Genomic DNA, 23,679 nt, shown 5'->3' on the forward strand with positions numbered 1-23,679 from the left:
TTCCGAAGTATAAAAAGGGATTTTATTAATGTCTATGTACAAATTTACAAAGTCAGAAATGGGAGAAATATAAACTGCAATCAACAATAACCTGCTTTTTCTTTCACTTTACAGAAAATCATCATCACTTGATTCTGTTTTGAAAAGGCAAACAAGGGAGAGGATTCAAGACATTCTCAGGTTGTATGAATATTCAGCCTGGCATTAAATATAGACAAAACATCCTACTTTTGCTGGAAATTTGCAAGAGGGGTTTAGAATTGACAGAAATGTTAAATTATCCCTTTCCTCTAGTGTACATCCATCAAGCAGCAGCCAGTGAGATGGGGAAGAGTGGTGAGTACTAAGGGAACATAGGTTTCTCCACATCTTCACTAGGCAGCACTGCAATTCAGCACCACTCAGGGCACATGACTACTGACCTGCCAGCAACATCCACAGTAGGCAAGGGGTTATAGGCTCATTAATATTCTCATGCTCACGCAGTGCAGATCCCACTATACCTGTCTCCATTTGCTAACCAGAGGAAGGAAAAAAAAATTTCCCTCCTAGTCAGTCAGTGCTCACAGCTACATACTATGTTCTGTCCTATCATGGCTACAGCCACACCAATACTATTGGCATGTTACAGCACCAAAAATAGAGAAGATTATTCTATGAGAAATATTGTGTGTGAAAATACACTTAAAAATAGTAGGACTGACTCAGGTTTTAGAACCAAAACAAGAGTCTGTTCTTCAAAATCAAGCAAGCAGTAACACAGAACAGGATTAGAACATGTCCTGCAGCTCTATGTCTGATATGAAAAGATTATGAATCTTTCATTAGCTTGTTCTGTGACCCCAACCTGCAAATGCAAACATGACTTTTAGAAATATTTCTGAGATAACTGGAAGAATACTTTGGAATTTAGAAAGGGGTGGAGACGTGGCATTCAAAATGGAACCAGCCAAAGTGCATCAGTCGTTTTTGTAACCAGCTCCACCAGGGAGCTGGATAGAATGGTATTCCAACTTTGTCTGAACTGGAATTAGAAGTGCTTAAGACAGAAGTAGTCAAGCCTATCCATTACTTCACAGCTCTATTTGCCAAATAGAACTCCAAAAGGATTCCCTAACTCCACAAATTTTCTGTTAGGCCATTCAACAGATATGTGTATCATTAAAAAGTTACAATTTATCCAACAGCAAAATATTCCAAACTGTACATGTGTGGTTTAAAAAAAACAAAAAAACCCCAAAGTTGACTCATGTGCTCGAAGTAGCTTTCCGTCTCTTGAGTCGAGCTCTCCAGTCTTCTGGCAAAGCCTCAAAATTTGCATTTCTCTCTGCCATACCACTGTAAAAAAATGCAGAAAAACCATCAGGCTAACCACTCAGCAAAGGGGGAACTAAAGCAGCTAAGATAATCTTAGACAGAACTGTGCCAATATCTAAAAAGACACAGCCAAAAGGACCAGACTCCCTGCTGATATAATACATTCATAAATTATTATAGTATACCTTGTAAGATGTAGGTGGTTAGAAAGGAAAACTCTCAAGATATGGATAGACATTACTTGCCAATAACCGGACACTCTGACCAGAATTCTACTGGCAGATTCCACTGGCATAACTATGGCAACTGGAGGGAAAATGCTGCAGGGTAAGTGGCCATGCAGCATGTAATGCCTTTGAGAAGAACCTCAGATCCTACAGATTTTGTTTGCCTTCCCCTGCCACAACTGCGCAACCCTGGAAAAAATGCAACCATTGCCATGGTGCACTAATGCCATTCTCTAAACTGGACTACATCACATGTACTTGAACAAGGTCTCCTTGACAGTCACACCCAGTTCTTTATGGAGATTCACAAAAAGTAAATGAGACTCCAGAAAACCTTAAATACAGTTAAATGTATTCAATTTCATCATTGCTGACTTCCAGCTAGTTTTCTGTTTGAAACAGATGTGCCCTGGGCCTAAATCAGCGTGGGGAACTCCAAAATGGTGGCAAAGTTATCTTCCATTCCATCCAAGAAATGTAAGGGGGCTGTTTGTAGAAGATGGAACTGTGGGTGTTGGGGGCCTCAAAACATGCCCTGGGAGGCATCCAGCAAGCCACAGCCATCACAGCCACCTCCTAGCTTTGCCAATTATTAAATCATGAGTACTGATATTTGATAATGCCCAGAAATATAGCAGTGTTTACTGAATGACACAAGATATTTTGGAAAGAACAATGAAGAAGATGTACCCTCCTACCTTATTAACTGTTGCTGCTTCCATTCTTCAATTCGCTTCTGTGACATCACCTCCCGATCATCATCACTGGAGCTGGAATTTTCTTCCTCATCTAATTCACGCTGAATGCTCTGCCATTTCTTAACGAGAGATGGCATTTTTGTCTTTGTTTTTTTCCTCTGTAACAAAATATTCAGCATCCAACCATCAACATCAGAGCTAGGTTTTCATGGAAGTCTTTGGTCTCAGTCTGAGAACAAAACTTTAGTCTGCTGGTTAGGATAATGTACTATTAGGAGCAACACTCATCATCCCATATTCAGGAAGGAAAACCATATTCTGACACTTTTGATTAGTCTTACAGTGCAGTGGATATACCAAAGGGGGAGAGTGAAGCTATATGGATGGCCAAAAATAACTTTTAAGTGTCACCATTTGCATTAAATATGGGGAAAGAGGAATATTCAACTATTTGAGACTAACTCAACTTCACAACATGCACTATGAAGCAAGTATGTTTCCTTTCTGGGAGAAAAAGCTGCCACAACACTTTAATTCTGAACAATATACTGGCTAACAAAGCTCACTTTTCAGCAAAAAAACCTGACAGAAGGCCAAACAAATTAACATTTTAGGGCTATTACTTAAAAAAAAAACTCCAGGCCACTGGGTGTCATAAAGGCTGAACAGATTACTATTTCCCCAGTAGTAGTGCCATGCCACAAAGCTGCCAAAGTATTTACTGTTTTTATCACCACACAAGGTGTACAAATTTCAATGCCTGGCATAGCAAAAAGATACCCACTGTTATTTTTATGCAGCCTAGCCTAGTGTGGCCCTTAAAATGAGAGAACACACAACTTTTAAGTACTTACTTTGCTGGCTCTCCTAATCTTCTTTGACTTTTCTGCAGACATTACTTTGGGAGCATGTGGAGGTGGTGACAGTGGAGGTGGTGGCAGTGGTGGAGGTGGTGGTGGAGGCAGATGTTCTGCAACGCTAGTGGTAGGTGGGGCTCCTTGTGAAGGAACTGGCTGTGTGGTGCTGGCAGAAAGTCCAACAGGGGCACTACACTCTGGATAGCTTATGAGTGCAGGGTGGGTTACACCAAGGTAATTCTGTTGCAAACTCACTCCTGAGGTCTGAGGGCCTGTAAACATGAGGTGACAGTGGAAATATTTCCGAAACACTTTACCATGAAGATCAATAAGTAAAACTGAATCAAAGGAATGACATTCACCTGCACCCATTACTGATGGGCCATAGAGTACTGGACAGCTTCCAATGGTTGCAGCTCGTTGTACCAGTCCAGCATTCATTTCTGAAGCTTTCCTTTTTACAGATTTAGCTGAGAGAGGTGTGGATATGCTGGTCTCAGTATTGGTCTGGAAGCAAACAGATGACAGTTTGATTCTTATGAAGCACCTCTGTAAACCCACTGGATCATGTACTAAGGGCATGTATAGTCATTCCTTCAATCAGGAGTGGATGAAGTAAAGCCTACAAGTTTCATGGCCCTGCATCATGCAAACAGGAAGCAGTGGGCCTGGGATGGGGGGAGGGAGAGGAAGAGATTTGGAGCAAATCACTCGTGTAGACAAGCCCTAAGTGGAATGCTAAACCTGGGCCTTTGAAGCAACCATTTTTTTCCAGTATGGGAGTAGGCAGTGCTAAGGAAGACCAAAAATGGTCTCCACAGCTCCAAGTGTTGCCCACTCTGCCTTAGGACTTTATCACACAAGATATTATTTAAAAAAAAAAAACAAACCCAAACCCCCAAAACATACTGGTTTTGGAACTTTTAATATTACCCCTCTCTTAAATAGTGCAACAGGGCTTTTTGCACCATCATGGATCCCCGTGTGCTCTCTTCCTCATTCCCCCTTAAATCTGCATTCCTGCTGCTCCCCCTTCTCTCTTGCCAAAGAAGGAATGATTGTCTCCTTGCAAGTAAACATTCATTCCTTCTTTCGCAGGCTGGGGGTGGTGCACAGAAAAGCCTACTCTGGAATAGGGAGGGAGAAAGGGAGGGAGGGACACTGAATGCTCAATATTGGAACAGCCATGCTAGGAAGTTTTTACACCTGAGAAATGCTACAACACTGTGTTTGAGACCTTATTGACAGATGTTTCCCATCAATGAAGAGAAACTCTTAAGAGTAAAGAAGTGACAAAATAGCTATGGTGTTGTGTGATGAGTACCACCAAAGGCGCTATACTCTAGGTTTAATACCAGATAGAAATGCTAGTGTAGTAAAGATACAGGAAAATCTGCGGTCCACTGAAAGATATGTCAGCCATACAGGGGTGGTCTAAAAACCACAAAGCATTCCTAAAACCTTCAGTTTGTACTTGTATATGTATAGGCCCTGGGAAAAAACAGGAAAAATCAGGGAAAAGGGTTCCCCCGCATTATTCCCAAAGTCTTTAAAAAATTGAAAGTATGGATTTTGGAATAATTCCTTTCAGAATGAAGAATAAAATGTTTAATACAAACTATTGACATACTCTTTCATAATTATTTCTAAACAGGAAAACAAGGTAAGACATAATATAAGACAATGTCTGGAATCAAACATTATAATTCCTGGTCTTGGTATCTTTTTCTCTGTTCTTTTTACGGAAAGAAATGCTTTATTGTTTTTGCTTGCTTCTAAATAAGGGGTAAAACCAAAGATGTTCCTTATAGTTCAGGACTTTGTAGATCCATTTTTTTTTAGCAAAAATAAAAAAAAAGTTATAAAAGGAATTCATTTATTATTCTAATCTGACAGAACTGTACATTTAATATACCAAACACAATAATCGTATAAAATTATACGATTACTAACAGTACTTTTCAATTGTGGTAATGTTGCATCCCCCCTCCCCATTTTCCTTAGGGAAAAAAAAAAACCCAAACATTCTTTTCTTTAAAAAAAAAATCACAGAAAACAAGGGTTTCTCCCATGGTTTCACAATTTCTAGACATTTTACACCTCTAGTTTGTACATATCAACATGCCTTGTTGTTAACTGCCCTTGAGTCAGCCCTGACACATGGCAGAGAGACCTTTAAGACCCCTATCTTCCAATGCTCTACTTGGCTATTGTAAATTTAGGCTCATGATCTCCCTGATGGAGTTTTGCCATCTAGCATGTGGGCTTTCTGGCTTTCTACTGTCTTCTACCTTTCCTAGTATTATAAAGCACATGCTGATTTTTTCTGGATTTCCTTTGTGTGCTCCATTGTATGTTTGCAATGTGGTCTCAAGTGCCTCTTTCTTTTCTGAGCCCCACTTGTCCCTCTAGGATTTCTCTTGGTATATATGACTGAAGTCTATGCTGCAGGACTTTATGCGCATAATTTTGCTTCGGTGATAAATTAATGCTGTGGTCCTATAGTTGCTGCAGTCTTTTGTGTCTTCTTTTTTCAGGATTGGGATGCATATTGAATGCTTCCAGTCTGTTGGCCATCATTTTGTTTTCCATATTTTTTGGCATATTTTAGTTATCAATAGAGTTGATTCTATCTGTGCAGATTGAAGCAATTCTATTGGAATATCATCTGTTAGTGGTGATTTTTTTCTTCCCAATTTCTCTTATTGCAGCTTCCACTTTGCTTTCTTGAATTGGGGATTCATCTTCATATGGTTCTTCATTCCATGTGTTGTTTTTCTTCTTTTATATAGCTCTTCTGTATATTGCTTCCATCATATTTTCATTTCTTCTTGATGTTGTAGTACTTCTGATCATAGAACATTCCTGCCCTTGGTTTGAATTTTCCTTTGAGTTCCTAGGTCTTTAGGAAGAAGTTTCTTGGTTTTCCATTTTTGTTGTTGTCTTCTATTTCTCTCCATGCTCCCAAGTACCTCATACAAACTGGTAGGTGTGATGAATAGACAAGCATCCTCCCCACATTGAAGCAGCAAGGGTAGGCAGATGAAAGCTGATAGCTGCATGGTGATTCCCAGCCCCAATGGTATTTATTGCAGGCATGTTGCTATAACCCAGCAACTGCACATATGTGTTTCTCCAGTCCTTCAGCACCCTCCTAATTCCAGCAGTGTTTTTTAAAAAAACCCAACCCTCCAGCTAGACAGAGAACAATTAGGACAAGAGCATGGGCTGAAGAGAATGGACAGGAAAAGACTTCATAAAAAGGAGCTTCTTTGTTGGAGACATTAACTGAGGTATGCCTGTACACATCTGGACATACCAGAAGTGACAATGAGTCACTTCTGTTCATGATTTCAGGCAAATATACAACCCAAAATACAGGTTGGGGAGGAGGATTCTAGGGAGTGTGAGATCACCTCAATTCATTTTCTGATATGTACTCCAAATAAAACAATAATGTGTTTATAAGAGACTTTTTCATAAAGTCACGCCAGTGAAAGGAATAATTTCAATTTATCTTCCAGTCCACAAGATCCCAGTGAAGAAGTTAGAATCAACTAAGGGGGTAAACTTCACAATATAAAAAGTGATATTACAGCAAGAGGTTTATAACTCTGAACTACATATGCAATTCAGTTAAGGACTTCTCCAAAAGCAACTAGAAATTGTTATAGGCACTAGCTCACCTGGCTGTTGGCAACAGCTGGCCTGAGAAGAGGTTTCAGAACAGCATCTTCCTCCGTTCCTGGTGCAGGTGGCTCCTCATCTCCTTCATCTTCCATCTCTACTTCCTGTATTTCCCCCTCTTCTCCTGGTGGAGGAGGGGGTGGTGGTGGGGGAGGGGGAGGGGGTGACTCTGGCGGTGGTGGGGGTGGAGGTGGCATTTCCAGGGGCAAAGGGGGCTGAAGTACAGGGACAGAGGGCTGAAGTACAGTCCAAAATGGACTGAGAGACACAAGTGATGTAGCTGCAGCTTGATTAGAAAGAGATTCTTTCCCAAGAGAACCTAAAGAAGATACATATAAAATTCTGCTTACCCCTCTATTGTGCAAATTACCTACACAACACAACATCTGTCTCTAAACTTTTATGGCACTTCTCATCCCAAAGAGACACATTTCTCAGCAAAAACTTCCCTTCTTATAGCAATAACCAGCTCCCTAAACATTAAAAACTAAACTGGAAAAAAGAATACAAGCAGAAGAAATTACACTTCCCATCTTCATGTGATGCAGTAAATATGGTGTATGAAACATGCAGAAAGATTGACAGAGATCCCAAACTCAGGACAGAGGAATGCTTTGCAGACAACTCCCTCGTTCCAATCTAACTTTCCTCTGACCAACTGAATCCTTAAACAGGGTAGCATTTCTAAGTAACTATCCTCCCACATTAAAATTGTTCCCCTTGCATTCACTTCTTTCTTACTGACATTCCACCTTCTTAGCATGTTCTTTCAAATGAAATTATCTTTGTTTCATCAAATCCACCAAGTCCAATACCTGTAGTGTTATCAGCAGATTCTCCAGATTCTGTTTTCTCCTTCATTGCTTGTTTAGGAACAGCGTCTGCCTTATTTTCTAGGATTTGCCCCTCCTCTTCCTCCTCCCCATCTGGGAATTCCCACTGGGACTCGCCTGATTGTTCGTTAACATAGAAATAGCGCCTATGGTCCCTAAATCACAAGAAAGAAAACAAGGTTTTACACTCTCACCCCATTACTGACACAGTTATGTGGTCCTCTCCCGCGACAGCGGAGTGCTCTCACAGGAAGAACCTCTTACAATAGGACTGCTGTTCACAAAGGCAACAAACAGCTTTGAGGAAGGTTTGACAAGATGGGCTTACTCCAAACTGTTTGTGATACTGGCTCTGTGATCACAGCCCTCACCCTCCACTGCAAGAGCAGAGGGTTAGCGAAAACAGCTCGCTTATGGCTGGTGTGCAAATAAAGGTTCAAGGATACATTAGGCAATAGATTTTTTAAAAAAGTAGCCTCAGGTTCATTTCCTTCCAGAATAGTAAAGGAAAAACAGCCCAATTTATGAAAGATGGCTGCTCCCCCATGGACTGCTGCAGTCACATTTATGATACTCTTGGTTTCAGACATAGTGAATTGCTATTGAGAGGGAGAGGATCTGGGAGCTGAAAAACAAAAGAGCAAAGATTTCAAATAAACAAAAATAATCAAGAAAGCCAAATATAAGAAGAAATAGTTTTGTCTGACCTGCTGGCAGGAGATAGTTATCTTGTTCTTCGTTGAGATCCTCGGTCAGTGAGCTTTCCATAAGGACACAGACGTTACTTGGGAGCGGAGTTCCTGAGATCCTGCAATGTGCACAGAGCTCTCGCATGCGCGACCCCCCAAGCCCGCCCTCCTTAGCGCATTTACACTCAAGAGTAAACACCAGCTCTGTCCAATCGCGGAATCAAATCCATTGCAACACACTTAAAAAAAGACTTTATATTTCTCCAATTTTTGTGGCTGGCTCAAACTCTGTATGTGCCAGAGGCTCTCTGCCCGCTCAGCACCGCTAAGTGCAGCTGCTCTCAGTCTCCAGATAGATGACGACACGTCGGCAGGTGGTGATGGTCACAAATCATGTCTGAGATGTCAAAGGTGAAAGGTGAAAAGGGGAGAAGAGTGCGTACCTGTCCCAGTGGCAGGACCAGCCTTTAGGGGCGGCGTTTATTTCATACTGTTTTAGCTGTTCAGCTGCATCTTGCAATTTGCGTTTGAGGTAGTTTCCTTGGAGAGCTCCTTCCCGCCAGTCTGCAATACGGGTCTATGACAGGAAGGTAAAGATAAAGAAACAATTAGAAGCCTGTAGACAATTAGCTTTATGCATGCTGTTTATCTCTGCAGTTCTACACACTGCAAGCTTCTCAGAAATGCAGCCAGGACTATTGACAAAAAACATGATCAGGAAAATCACACAGAGGATGAAAAAATACAAATATCAGATAGACTACTGGACTCATACAATCAGTTTTGGGGACAAGGAGAGATGAAAGAATAACATTAATGCTATAATAGTTAAGCTCCTTAGATTCTTATTCCACTACACTGGTGTCAGCTGTTTAGCTTTCTATATTCCATAATTTGTTTTCAAGAAAAGGTAAACTTAAGTTACCTCAGTCTGCAACAGCAGCACGTGGAAGTTAGAGATGGACTGCCTATTGATGCCCAAGAACTCCAGCTTGCTTATCAACATGTTGGCCAGCTCTCCAATCTGAAACTGCCAGAAATAAGGCAAGCAAGAGGTCAAGAATGCATTGTCAGCCACAGTACACAAAACTACTGCAGTACTCCCTCTGAAGTATACAGACATCTGTTTGAAGAACACAGTGTGCCAAGTGGTAACTCATAATTTCACAATTTTGTGATTAGTGAAGGTGGCACTACTTTAGCTCCAAAAGGACTGCTGCAAATGAAAAAAAAAAGACTGTTCTACCTGATATTAGCAGCCATTCTACAGGTATAATTTTATACTGTTCTGAGAAGATAAAGATAGGTATGGGAATGTGTACCTCTATAGAGCCTTGCACACAGGTTACATACATTGTTATTTAAGATGTCCAAAACAACCACTTTAATCTATTTGCACACAAGAAAAAGACTGTTCCATTTTCCATGTTCTAAAAGCAGCAACACTTGTATACACAGCTAGCATGTTTGGAGAACACAGTGCATGTCTAAATGCTGTTCCCGATGATGTGTTACTAACGTGTCCTAGCATAATGTATTTCAATACAGTATTTCCAAACTGGCAACAAGAAATAGTATCATAGAGGTACAATATGATTCAAGTTGCGAGTTTAGAAACAGCATTAAGAAGCTTTCAGAAACTGGAAAATTTTAATATGCACTCTGCCTAATAATAAATGAAGATCTGAACTTCCCCAGATAAGATTAAATACTAGTAGGGGTCGAAAAGTCAATTCAAGTCAACTGAGTTGATCTTTTTTCTGATTATATGTCAACCAATTATGCATCATATTCAAATGCTTAGGTTCTAGGAAAACAATAGCTATGTAACTTTTCCACAGAGACTCTTGCTGAGACAGTAACACTGCAAAATACAATAAACAGCATTTTAAGTTGCTTAAATACTGCAAATAATTTATTTCTATTTTAATAATCTCTTTTTGTATATTTTCAATTGTAACTTTCTCTTACACTGCAAGCCACTTTGGGTCCCAATTTATTTTGGCAATAAATATAACAACAGAGTTAGTGTGGTGTAGTGTGGTACAAACATTAGATTTTGACTCTGGAGACCAGAATTCTAATCCCGGCTGGGCCGTGTAAACCCACTGTGTGACCTTGGGCAAGTCACACCCTCTCAGCCTCAGAGAATGGAAATGGCAACCCCCTCTGAAGAAACTTGCCAAGAAAACCCCATGATAGAGTTGCCATAAGTTGGAAACAATGTGATGGCACACAACAACAACAAAAACCAACCACAATAATAACTGAATTGGTCACTGTATGGCAAAAAAACTTGAAGACAATCCATCTTGAAAATACACATATACCTCTGCCTCCAGTAACATTGCCGTAAATATTACCAAGAGGGCGTTACACCCAGTCTAGCTCACATTACCTTTAAATCCTGCTCTTCTTCTTCCACCTTGAAAGTTACTTGGGTTTTCATTTTGTCTTGCATTTCCTCTGTATCTAGCTCATGGTCTGAGTTCTCACCACCTACTTCAGGCTCTTCCTTTACCACTGAACAGAAAGCAAGGCAGAAATGTATGAACACCTCATTCTATAAGAGTGAGTTCTCAACATGCCTTCTCCTTTACTATGGAAGATTTACACAGATAACAAGATATAAATAATGAGAGCAGGGTTCAACTTAGGCTTATTTATTTACTTTACATGCAAGAGGTGGCCCTCTAGGACACTGCATTCAGATCACTGCAGAATGAAAAGCTAGACAATAGTGGCCGGTATCTCGGTAAATGGGTGGAAAGAACTAGGAATACAACTAATATTCATAAAACTTAAGTCTCAGTACTGATACATATAACTTAATAGCTATAAAGAGCCCTTGACAGGGGGAAAAAGTCTGTCTTACTTGTTTCTCCAGGTTCAGGACTCTCTTGCCCTGTCTTGCTTGATCCTCTGCTGGTGGATTCTGGGCTAGCAACCCCAAAAAGTTTCCATTTCCCCTGCTTGGGTAGCAGTCGCCTTGCTAGGTCTGACTGACTCCCATCAGAAAGTGGACTAGATCCTGAAACACTCCCATCACCTTCTTCTAAAGCTCGCAGTTCTGCCTGTAAAACAATTATTTCAGTATTAGAGAAATAAACACATTTGTTTTTCTCCTACTCTCAAAATATTCTTCATCCATGACAATCTCTACTTCCCTTTACTTTATGCATCAACCTCTCTCTCTTTTTTCTTTAAAGTCCCTTCTCAAGACCTACTGTGTAAAGAGAGCACGTACTCAATGGCTTTAACCCTACCTAATCTACTATTTCATAGTTGTCTGGCTCCATACGCTCTATACTTTTAAAAATCCATGGCCATTCTTTTTCTTCCCTGTTTTATGAATCTATATGGATAGAGACTGTATTATGAATAGAACACTTCAATATTCAGGAGATTAATTAAATAAGTTATTTCTGAACCACCCTTCCCAACAGCACATTCAACATATTTACTACAGTACAGAAAGATTCAAAGATAAACACTAAGGCCCGTTCTGCACGGGCAAAAAGTACGCGCTCTGTGCATACTAGGGTTAGAAAGGGGCGTCATTTCCTGATGCCTTTAATCCTAATACGCACGGAGCACGTAGAAAATGGCGGCGCCCTATACAGATGGGTGCCACCATGACGTCACGACCGCACCGCCTCCAAACGAGGTGGCGCGGAAGTGACGTAGTCACGTTGTGCGAGAGCGCCTGGGGCGCTCTTTTGGCAGCGCAGGAAAGAGCTCTGTTTCGGAGCTCCTTCCAGGATTTGTGTCGCTGGCGCAGGCTCTACACAGCTGCGCCAGTGACGCAGATGAGAAAAGGCCCGAGCGGCCCCTTTCTCTTGGTCCCCGCCATCACCGGGTGTCCTTGGGGCTTGAAGCCCCAAGGACACCCATTTCCAGGCCGCGGGGAAGCTGCCTTTTGCCGCTTCCCCGCAGCCTGGAAAACGGTGGATCGGGGCCTCAGAGGCTGCCGTTGTGGCAGCTGAGGCCCCGATCCAGCGGGGAAAGGGCCAGTTACAGGCCACCCCAAACGGGCGGTCTAACACGCCTAAATTTCAGGAAACATATTCAGGGGTAGCCGTGTTGTCACAAAGCCAACATTTTAACTTCTCCAGTGATTCTGATCTAACAGTGCTTTGTGTAAAACAGAAGTGGTAACACCTGGCATACCAAGCACTGCGGTTCCTAAAGCTTCATCTATGTTACTCTGGTGCCTAATTCTATCCCCCTCTTTCCTGAGTGCCTTCTTTCCACCTTTTAAAGAGAAAAGGGAGTAGTTCTCCAGTAGTAGTCACTACTATTTCTGTCTGCCCAGACAGAACAAATGGAAGCTCCTTCAAGCAACTATTCATACAAGAGAGGAACCATCACTGATACTGCTTGCTTCTGCATAGTCAGTGGTGCTTCTCTTGGTCAATCACTTCTGTAGCTCCTGCCTGTCCAGAGTATTTTACATCAGAGCTCTACCACTGGGATGGGAATCTACATTTATTACTTGTTTACATGCAAAAATGGAAAATTTCATCAGTTTTCAGTAGTAGTGGCCAGCAGAGAAGAAAAACAATTGCTTCGCCCCTTGGACTCTTAATTGGTTTCCTTGTTTCTCAGTACTCAATGAAGCAGTGACAAAATGGGTGAAAGTAGACATGCCTTAAGGAGAACAGGTGGTATCCTCCTCAATTGCCACCTGTTTACTTTGCAATGGCATTGGTGGCAACTTCTCTTTGGTATGGGGACAACAATATCTCAGGTGAAGGTTTGTCTCATATTTAAGACAACTATATTTCAAAGTACTCACAACTGGTCATGTACTGAAAGCCAATTAGAGATCAGACATTTTCTTTATCCTAGGAAGAGGACACCCCCCCCCCCCCCAAAGAACTCTAAAGAGATTACCAACTGAGGCCTAGGTCCAAAACACACTGCAGAAATAATCCAGTTTGGGACCACTTTAGCTACCCTGGTTCAATTCTAGGGAATTCTGGAAATTGTAGTTTTGCAACTTCTCTGTCAGAGAGCTCTAGTGCCACAATAAAATGCAATCCCCAGGATTCCCTAGCACTGAGCCAGAACAGTTAAAGCGGTCTCAAACTGGATTATTTCTGCAGTATGCTTTGGACCCTAGTCAAATAAATAGAATGAAAGGAACCCATTACATACAGAAGTTTAAACAGCCTCAGTATGTACACCGGAGATCACAAACAGTCTGACACATGGTCCTTCTGTATAACCGGTTTGTGGTGAGGGGAATGTAGGGAAATGAACCCTATTTTCTCATTTCTTGGGCTCAAGTCCAAGTATCTTCCTTCAAGACTACATTTATATCTGAAGTCTTTATGGCTGCAAAAAAGCAATGCTTCCTTCAGTTACTGTATGTATCACAGTGAGGAAAGCACTTGTATAAGTGCCCTGAACACCGAGCTAATGTTGCTTATCATATAATTAGGGATGAATGAAGCACTTCACAATGGTGCACCCACCCAACTGGGGTATTTTCCAAAAATTATTTGAAGGCTTCAGGGATGGTGGATTTATCAAGGGGAAGGAGTGGCTCATACAATAATTTCTAAATTTTTAAAATTCAAAATATAATGCATAAACTTGTCTTCCACTGCAAGAAGGGCCGTAACAGTAGCATACAACAAATTTTAAAAATACAATAAAATAACACTTTAAAAACAAAATGGTTTGTTGGCAGCCACCAATTAACTAGAACTGGAAGACACACCACAATGCTCCCTCTCTCCTTTAACCAATGCTCCCTCTTTCTGTGAACTCACATCCAAGGAATGGCATTCTGGCAGTCATAGTCCATACTAGATTAGACTCACTCAATCCATTGTTGGATAGTTAACCCATAGATAAAATCTAATATACAATGGGTCTACTCTACTCAGGACTAAAATAGGATTTAGGCCCACAATAGTTTAAAATGAACCTTTTAGGAAAATAAAATTTCCCACTAGGGAGGCAATTACTAACAGCAATATAGCTAATCTTTCTCACACGGTAATTTTGTCACAGCTCCACAGTGGAATCAGTTATGTTGAACCTCAGAAAAAGTCATAGCTGTCAGGTGTTGGAGCTGTTCTAGCTCTAGATTCATGCCCCAAACTGGGTTTTGGACCAGATGGCCTAAATATCAGAAAGTATCTGAGGGAGGACATGACTCCACAATCAAACCAGCATCATCCCAGCATGTATGCTGACATGCAAGAAAGCAAATGTTGTTCCAAACATTCATATAATGCCATTCTACGGTTGTAATGCCATGCAAAGTTATAATGCCATTCTATTTTGTTCTTTTAATTGTAAAGCACTATGTACAGTGTTGGCGCTATATAAATAAATAAATTGATGATGATGATAATTCTTGGACAGTTTGCTTCTTTTTGAGGTTCCTATGTTTTTTTAAAAAAACAACAACAGCTGAATGCAATAGACCACTAAGTCCATGTAAGCCCTGAACAAAATGCACAACTGAAGGAGATATCAAAAAGAGCTTTGCATTAGCAGGAAGACAAGTGGTAGAGCTGGGACACTAACACACTGAGATACTAAACCTTCTTCTAAAGCAGGATCTGCAACACCCATGCCACCCACTTTTCAATCCCACCCGTCCCATCAGAAATGAGTTCTAACGCACCTTCTTCCTCTCCAATACCATTTCTAGTTCAAGAGTATCCTGCTCCTCTTCTTCCTCAGCACTCTCCCCTGATTGCACCACACTGCATATGTCCTCCTGGGAAGGGTCTTCTCCAATATCTCGGTTGCTTTCTGGCTGCTGATCAGCAACAGTTGCTGTTTGCTCTGCTGTCACATCTTCTTCCATCAATGGCTCCACCTCCTCCTTACAGATTACCTTCCGCCTCCAACGCTCCTCTTCTTCCTTCACTATCTCAGGAAGTAATGGAGCCAGCAGTGATGCAGCTACTCCCTTCTTCTCTTCTTCATTGCTTGAAAGGGCCTGGATACCTTCATTCAGTTCCTGGGAAATCAGTAAGATTTTCATCAAATCATGGAATTAAAAGCAGTGAAAACACTGCTAGCAGTTTTTTTATAACGTGATGCAGGGGGGTTGTACCTGATTTGTTGGTCATTTCAGAGAAAGATCACATATGCTTTATTCAAGGAACTGGTGTAAAATTCTGCCATGTATAGGTTGGGGTGGGGATCAATAATATGTAAAGTATCTCAATGTGTTAGAAGGGCTCTCTCACACACATTTTGATACAGGAAACATGGAATCTGCTACACAGCATCTTGAAAAATATGTTTCCAGTTCTCATTATTACCAACATTTTGAAATATGTGACTATTAGTTAATACAGGCTCAGAAATTAGAGGCATATGCTCATATGCTTCCAGTAGTCAGGATGTGAGATCTCTGCAGTCCTGTTTCAAACCCCTGGTATCTGAGATAATTGCAAACAGGAATGAACAGGGAATGAACTAGCAGGTCATAAGTGCAAAGCACATTCTCTATCACTTAACAATAGAATCTGTTCTGTCTCAGGAGCACTCTTCTGTATTACCTGAGTGTAACTAGATCTCCCTGAAATTGCCCAGAGCTTAAATATCTATGAAGCTGTACAGATTAGAAGAAAGGGATAGCCAGAGGCCACCCCTTTCTCCTCCAGATCATTGCCATGGCAACTGCAAGGTCATGACAACAATCCGCCTCAAATTGGAACTGCGAAATGCAGCTCCTTCCGGCGACACTGCCAAGGCACTATTAGTGCCCTGGGGCGTTGCGGTGATGTCACGTGTGCACCGCCCCATTTGGACGTGGTGCACACGTGATGTCATCGACATGAGCGCTGTGTGGACAGCGCTGCATAAAGATGGCACCGCTGTGATGTGCTAGGCTTCCGGAGCGTGCGGTTGCTATGTGCTCCCGAATCCTAGAATCAGCGCCAGCACACCGCTTCCCGCCTGTCTATACCAGGTCTAAGTTGTTAAAATGCTCTGTAAGGCTGTTTTCGCTCATCTGGAAGAGAAATCAGATGTCCAAAAGGCTGCTCCTGCTATGGGTGCTTAACATTTATTCTTGAAAGTCAATGAAAAAACATCATACCATACAAAACATCCCGCGCATAATGGACATACCATGCAAAACAGGTAGTGAGGTGGAGAACTGGCATTTTCTCTTGAAAGTAAGAGCAGAAAAGAAATATTTGCTTTAAGCCAGTCATGCTGATACTGACCTTCTTCAGTTCACGCTTTACAAGAGTCCTACGTCCATTGCTCCCAACAGATGCAGCACCACCACTGCCTTTCCCCTGGGATGGCAGGTCAGCAACTATCTGGTAGTTTTCATCAGTCTCTGTAACAGAACTAACAGAAAGGCATGTTTAGTCAAGGAAGCACAGAGAGGAACAATTCACTCCTCAGTTCAGCAGCATTCTTACCTCTGATAATGTTGGAGACCCTGAACTTGCGTTGCAAGATACTGGGGTAGTTCCCACTTAACTTCATTTGTTTGAGTGTTCCAGTAATAATAGCAGCCTGTGTTTTCATCCCAAACCTCCTGCCAGTCTCCCATCTCCACTCCCACTGTAGGAAGAAAACAAGTCTTCAGTGAGCTGACCCTCCTTCCCCTATATGATAACAAATAATTACAAATTAATCCATCAAGTATTTTCACCTTTCTCCATGAGGCACTAGAAACTAAACAATAATAATAATAATAACAACATCTTCTTATCCCATACAAAATTCATCTACGACTTTTATCCCACATAACATTAATCTACTGCCTTTAATTCCTATCCCATGTAACATTCATCTACTGTCTAGGATTCCTAAATCCTAATAGCTTAGGTACTGTGTGAAGTCCTTGATAATGTAATGTTCTTAGAGGAAGATATAACAGCAAATTCATCCCTCATCATGTCATGTCCTTAGAGGAAGACATAACAGCAAATTTCTCCCTCATTGTCCCTTCCAGGAACTGCAGACATTTCTGCAGCATCCCCTCTTCCTTTCACGTTGGTATTCTGACTTTCAAAGAAGGGCAAAAGGGACATTTTGGGAGTGTGATGCTGGTAGGGGATAAACAGAACCTGGATCCAAAGCTTTTCAAACAAGAAGAGAAAACCTCCAAAAAGGAAAGAAACTTAGGTGTACCACACACTGCATTAAAAACTATTCTTTCTCATTCTTGAAATGGGAGGTTTTTTCTTGTAAAAGGATTTACAAATTGGCTCCAAGAACATTTTAGCTTTGATACAAAATCTTTGGACATGTCAGGGCTTCCAAGACCTAGAGCACTACTTCTCCTTCCACCTTTTTAGGTGCAGCCTTGCGTTCTTTTTTAGTTGCACATCACAAAGCTATCTCAACAAGACATGGAAATGTGTGGAGTATCTACCTTTACTATGACACTAGCATGAGCTAGAACAAAAACCATATAATAACATAAACAAACCAGAAGCTCACCTCCTGCCAGTGAGCACTGAGTATCATACTGCCACTCAGGCACCTGATCTGTTCCATTTGCAGTTGCCAAAAGCTGACTGGTGGCAGATTCCTTGGGCTCTGGGCGTGGAGGAGTTGGAGGTGGAGCAGTGGCAGGAACAATGGTCTCCGCAGGTTGAGAAGGAGCTGTAATTGCATCTATTTCCTTTTAAAAGTAGAAATAAGACCAAAAATAACATTATTTGACTCAAGAAAAAGCATTTAATTTAAGTAAGGGAATCTGTAGTGCAAGGCTCATGTGACCATAGGAGTTCCCAAAATGACCAGGTTTATCCTGTTGTTATTCTTAATCAATGATCTGAGATGAGGGTATTTAATTTTAAATACAATGAACAAATCTGAGCTGTGTTTTTCAGGCATGAAAGCTGTCATGTAGAATTAAGCTTTGCTTTGCATCCTTGGTAGGGAAATATCAAAACCACTAAGATCTACCCCTGCTCATCTTGCCCAGGTACTGTCCTGTGCCCTTAACCCCACCTACTGCCGGGCTGCAGCCCCTAACTCTGAAGCTTCTCAAATTGGAATTTGATTAGTGGACCAAAAAAAGTTCCCTAATCCTAATATAATTATTTCCTAATCCTGTAGAAAGAGAAATTGGCCATTAGATTAACAGAATCCCTGACTCCCTGTCTGCTTGATTAATGTTAGTGTGATTTTTCTGTATGTTATCTTCCAGTCCAGAAAGAAATTCAATTTATGAATCAAAACAAATTTTTTACCAACCGCTAGGAAGTTGGCCAGGGTACTGTCAATGTCAGCTGAATTACTGCCATTTGCATCTGCAGACTGTGCTGGTTTCTCAGACATTTCGTTATCTTCTTCATCGCTGTCTGCATAAGCACCGAGCAAACATAAGCCACCTAGAACATAAGTCAACATTACAAATGCTGGCAATACACAGCTGTGCTATCTTATAATCTTTAAGAATAAGGATTCAGGTATTGGAACATTGTTCGCTCCGACTTAACAAGTCTGACAATACATTATCTACTATTCATTTACATTTACACCATTGATATAAGAAGCCTCAAGGAAATTAAGTTTTTCTTGAAGCCCTGTATTCTGAAAACATCTTGCACACCTTCAACATACATCAAGTCTTTTATCTTCCATTCTATCACCCATCAAGGATGGGAGGGGGGACAATTACAGTCTACCAGGACAGACAAAAACACCAAAGTTAAAAGATCCAGTCAAAAATCCACCTAACAGGGATACCTTTATTGGCCAACAAAAATGCACAATAAACATGTTGCAAGCTTTTGAAACTTCACTCACTTCTTCATCAGGCAAGGTGTTACAAACCAAACAGGAGAAAAAAATGACCAATCAAAAAGTTAAAAGAGTAAACAGAAGTGATCATCAGCATGTAATGTCACTTGTAACTGGGTCTTTGTGGTGCACTATATCCAAACAGTGAAGATATAGGCTTCTTAACACATGAAAAAAGCATGTAAGTGTTTCTTCTGTTATTTGCCTAACCCTAAGCCCACAATGAAGGAAACTAACGTTTTGGAAACCCTGTAACTAATCTTGCCGATACAAACTAACTCACTGCAGAAGAGAAATTATCTGTGTCAAGAAAACACTGTCTGTTGGGATTCTCATTTCACTGTGCATAAAACATGTGCCAGTACATCTGGTTTATCATTAATGCATTTAAATAGCCTACAAATTTATTTCTAACTTTTTAAAAAGAAGAATGCAGATCTATCTACGTTGGCTTTCAAGGGAAACAAACAACAAAGAAGTGTGCATAATCCAGTCATAAGGATAGCATATTCAGCCACACAGAAACAGATTGTGAAATGGCATTTTTCATATTAAAGATTGAAGTTATTTCTTGTCAACTTTAGGCTTTTAATTCTGAAAAAACTGCCCAGTTAAAATATAAACCCTGACTATAACTAGACTTGTTGAAAATCCTGTCACAAGGTACAATAAAACAAATCCCCAGTTTTCAAGATAAAGAAGAAGGGGGAGTTAATAAATACACTTAAGGCATCCAACACAAAAACTGGCTTGCTGTTTTTAGGTTTGACGTTGTTCTTAAAATTACTGCTTTTAATATCCACAGTTTGCCAGTAACTTGACTTTTGTAACTGTAAATTATTTTTTCACAACTTTTTTTGGTATTTTTGATAGAACTATTATTAACATATCAGTTTCATTTATTACCATTCTCCTAACTGTCCACTTAATAACTGCAAATGACTCAATTGAGAAAGGTGGTACCTGTTGGTTTGACAGCCACTGGCCCAACAGGCATGTTAGCTGGAGGTGGATTTGGGACTGTCCTTGGAGCCTCTTCTGTTGCTTCAAATTCATCTAGAAAAAAACCAGTTGAGCAAAAAAACAAAACAAAACAAAAAAACCACTTCAGAAGGGTATCGCAAGTGTGTGTTTCCAATTCTACAACAACCAATAAAATGAGAACATTAGTACTCTTACTTGCTTAGTACATGGGAAAACAGTAAAGGAACTGGATCTCATTTTGGAAAAAGGCGGGAAAGAAATACAATAAATAAATAAATGATGTCATATAACCTTTCTTTATGCACAAGAAACAATTCAATATGCTTTGTAACTATTACTGCTTATATTGTATGAAAAGGACAAAAAGGAGGAAGCTTCTTTTATCTAAATTATACATACTGGGGGGAAATCTTCTTTGCAGTAAACAGCTATAGGACTAGCATTGTATCCAAGAAATGTCAAAACACAAAGAATAAAAGTATTTGTGGAGCACATGAGCAAAATGATTTATGAAGGCAGGGGAAAGACAGTAAAGTTTCTCTCAATCCTCTGTCTCAATGCAAATTATAATCATCGAACAGCTATTGAGGTGTGGCAACCCAAAATCCACTACAGGGAAAGCTCAGCTTAAAAAGCCTCCAACAAAGAAGCTCCTTTTTACAAAGTCTTATGAGAGCCAAGGTCCACTCCCTGCCCCTCTTATCTTTGGATGAGCTGGATGTTGTTGTTTTTGCAACATTGCCATTGGGAGGATGTTCAAGGAGGACTGGAAAAAGGCAGGCTTTTAGTGCCGGGTTGAAACAACATGTCTGCAGTAACAATGCAACAATGCTTGAATCAGGAAAGAATGTGATTCTGCTCTAGGTGAACATACTACAGCTGTGTGGCTTACATACAATAGGCAAGGTAAATAATAGCTCACTGACTAAGTATGTATGGAAAGCGAAACAGAAAGAAAAGGAAAGCAAATTAGCTTTCCTCAAACTAAACATAAAACACAACCTAGAACTGGAAAGAACATCAGCATATAAAACGAAGTCTTACAGCAGCAGCACGTAACAAAAGATCACAGTAAAACAGCGCTACAGTTTTTAGACTTTCATTTCTACTGTGTCAATACAAAAAGATTTCAAAAACAGGGAAACTGTATGTAACTGAATTACGGCACAGCTAGCCCAACCAAAGAGAAAGACATCATGGCCTAGAACCAATGCTGTCCTGGTGTGATGCAAACTTTCTAAACCCATCCCTAGTCCTCTTTGCTGCCTGGCTGGGAAGGATTTCCCAGAGGGGTTTCAGCAACAAGCAGGGATGGGGGTACTCTCCTTTCCAGTTCAACTGATGAAAGGACACCGTATATGAAAACACGGCTGTGGATTCTGGCCAAGGAAATCACAGACAGTCCACAGCACTAACTGACAAGCCACTTACTATGTTGAAAAATCATTTAAACCATTCTGAGGCAGTTACAGACTGTTCTGACCAGCAACCCTTACTCTGCCACTTCTATTTTATTCCATTTACAACCATGCCACATTTGGTGTCGTTATCATCTGATCATTTCTAATCAATTTTCCAGAGGACCAGAAATGGAGGACAAAAGGACAATGGAGAAACAGGTGAGAATCACAATCCATCCTCCTTCCTCCACTGCTGAGCATGTGTGGATGTGCCTTCAAGTCGCCGGTCAACTTATGGTGACCCCAAGGATCCCACAGGGTTATCTTGTCTCTGTGTTATGGGCTTTCAAATCATCTCTAACTTCTGGCGACCCTAAGGCAACCCTATCATGGGCTTTTCTTAGCAAGATTTGTTCAGAGGAGGTTTGTCCTTCCTGGAATAATGGGGGGGGGGGGGGTGTCAGTTCTCTCCTCTGAAATATAGCTTACAAGTACTCCTTTTAGGTCTGCCATCCAAGTACTAACCAGAGCTGACCCAGCATCCCTCACCATGGTCTATGCTAGAGCAATCCAGTAACATTTTTTTTTTTGGGGGGGGATTCATGATTCTCACCCCTGAAAGCCAGCTGAGCCCCAACTAAAGGAAACGGATTCAACCAACAGACCTTACATTAGGCTCACTGGCCATTTCCCTAGTGATTCAATGAGCCAGCGTGCCTCCCACCCTCTGACAGCAGCACTACTGAACAAGTCTGAAAATGTGATTAACTCCCAGCCACAAAACTGCTACAGAATTCTGGGAAGGGTAGTTTGTTGCAGCACCAGAGTGTCAATTAAATTATTAATATAATTAGTGCAATTAAAATCAGTATAATGGAATTTAGCAGCTGTCTTACCAGAACTATATAAATGGAGCTGGGAGCTGGGTGGCCCTAGAGACTCCCATCATCTGTATGGCTACAAGTTTCCTGATCTAAGGTCCAAAACACACTGCAGAAATCATCCATTTAGAGGCCGCTGTAACTGGCCTGGCTCAGTGCTAGAGGACTCTGGGCATTTTGCAACACATTCAGCCTCCTCTGCCAAGGAGCTCTGGGGCTACAGCAAACTACAATCCCCAGGATTCCTTAGCACTGAGCCAGGGCAGTGAAGGTGGGCTCAAACTGGATTATTTCTGCAGTGTGTGTTTTGGGCTGTATCTTCAAGGGAGTTTGGACTTCAGCTCCTAGAATCCCAGACTTTTGGCCAAGGTGGCTGAGGCTCCGGGGAACTGATGAAGCCCAAGGTCTGTTTATGAGGGCACAGTTTGGGGACCACTGCTCTAGAACCACTGCTGCTCTGGCCCCAAACTGAGGTGGAGAAGCAGGGGGCCTGGCAGAGTTTAGCCTGGAGAAGAGAAGGCTAAGAGGTGATATGATAGCCCTGTTTAAATACTTGAAGGGATGTCATATTGAGGAGGGAGCAGGCTTGTTTTCTGCTGCTAGAGACTAGAACACGGAGCAATGGATGCAAGCTGCAGGAAAAGAGATTCCAGCTCAACATTAGGAGGACCTTCCTGACAGTAAGGAACACACTGCCTTGAAAAGTCTCCCTCCTGAGGGGTCTCCAAAGAGAGGCTGCCACGGGGTGCTTTGACTGGGAGTCCCTGCATGGACCGGGGGCCCTTGGGCTCTCTTCCAGCTCTAGGGTTCCAGAGGGGGCGGAAGAGGGGCCCAGAGTCTCCCCAGTGTTGTTGTTATCATTACTGTTACTAAAGCAGTGGGAGCGGAAGGAGAGCCCCTGCCCTCCCGCCCACTAGGCCGCGCGGCCTTCCTCCTCACCGGCCTCGGAGGCTCCGGAGTCCCCTTCGCCCGGCCCCGCCGCCGCCGCCGCCGCCGCCGCTGCCTCTTCCCTTCCCCCGCGAGGCCCCGGCGGAGAGAGCTGTAGGATGGGCCTCCGCCCCACCGGCGCCGCCCGCGACTTCTTCCCCATCCGAAGGAGCTCCCGAGGACAAGCGCAGAGAAAGAAAGAGGAGGAAGTGCGACGACGGAGGCAGACGGCAGCAGCGCAGCCCGGGCACCGGAAGTCGGGAGGGGCTGGCGCAGGGAGTGCCGGGAAGGGGGAGGGGCTTCCGGTCCCGCCCGCCCCCTGTCACAGAGGGGGCGTGGCCTAGGCCTGGAGCCGCCCCGAGTCGCGAAGGTCACAAGCCCTGCCCCTTTCGGACGTTGTTGGGTTCGACATCCACCGTCTCTCAGG

General features: G+C 42.0%; 1 protein-coding gene across 2 annotated transcripts; it reads right to left on the reverse strand.

The window, feature by feature from the left end:
- FNBP4 (formin binding protein 4) lies at positions 1-23,494 on the reverse strand. Of its 2 annotated transcripts, XM_089520525.1 has the most exons (17): positions 23,265-23,492; positions 20,024-20,116; positions 18,512-18,648; positions 17,750-17,933; positions 16,720-16,864; positions 16,516-16,645; positions 14,955-15,296; positions 11,184-11,382; positions 10,707-10,831; positions 9,234-9,338; positions 8,752-8,885; positions 7,602-7,774; positions 6,786-7,105; positions 3,462-3,606; positions 3,097-3,371; positions 2,243-2,400; positions 1-1,338 (listed from the first exon to the last, which is right to left on the reverse strand). In XM_089520525.1, exons 1-17 carry the CDS (start codon positions 23,413-23,415, stop codon positions 1,248-1,250), a joined length of 2,907 nt encoding a protein of 968 aa, XP_089376651.1. In that variant the 5' UTR covers positions 23,416-23,492; the 3' UTR covers positions 1-1,247. The 2 variants fall into 2 exon arrangements, with proteins under 2 accessions (XP_089376651.1, XP_089376650.1); XM_089520524.1 differs by having other exon boundaries at positions 3,097-3,606; positions 23,265-23,494.
- Between the last annotated feature and the right edge of the window lie 185 nt (positions 23,495-23,679).

Source organism: Sceloporus occidentalis, unplaced genomic scaffold (genome assembly GCF_023333645.1).
Source record: "Sceloporus occidentalis isolate IW3139 unplaced genomic scaffold, rSceOcc1.0.p SCAF_4, whole genome shotgun sequence".
Taxonomy (NCBI): domain Eukaryota; kingdom Metazoa; phylum Chordata; class Lepidosauria; order Squamata; family Phrynosomatidae; genus Sceloporus; species Sceloporus occidentalis.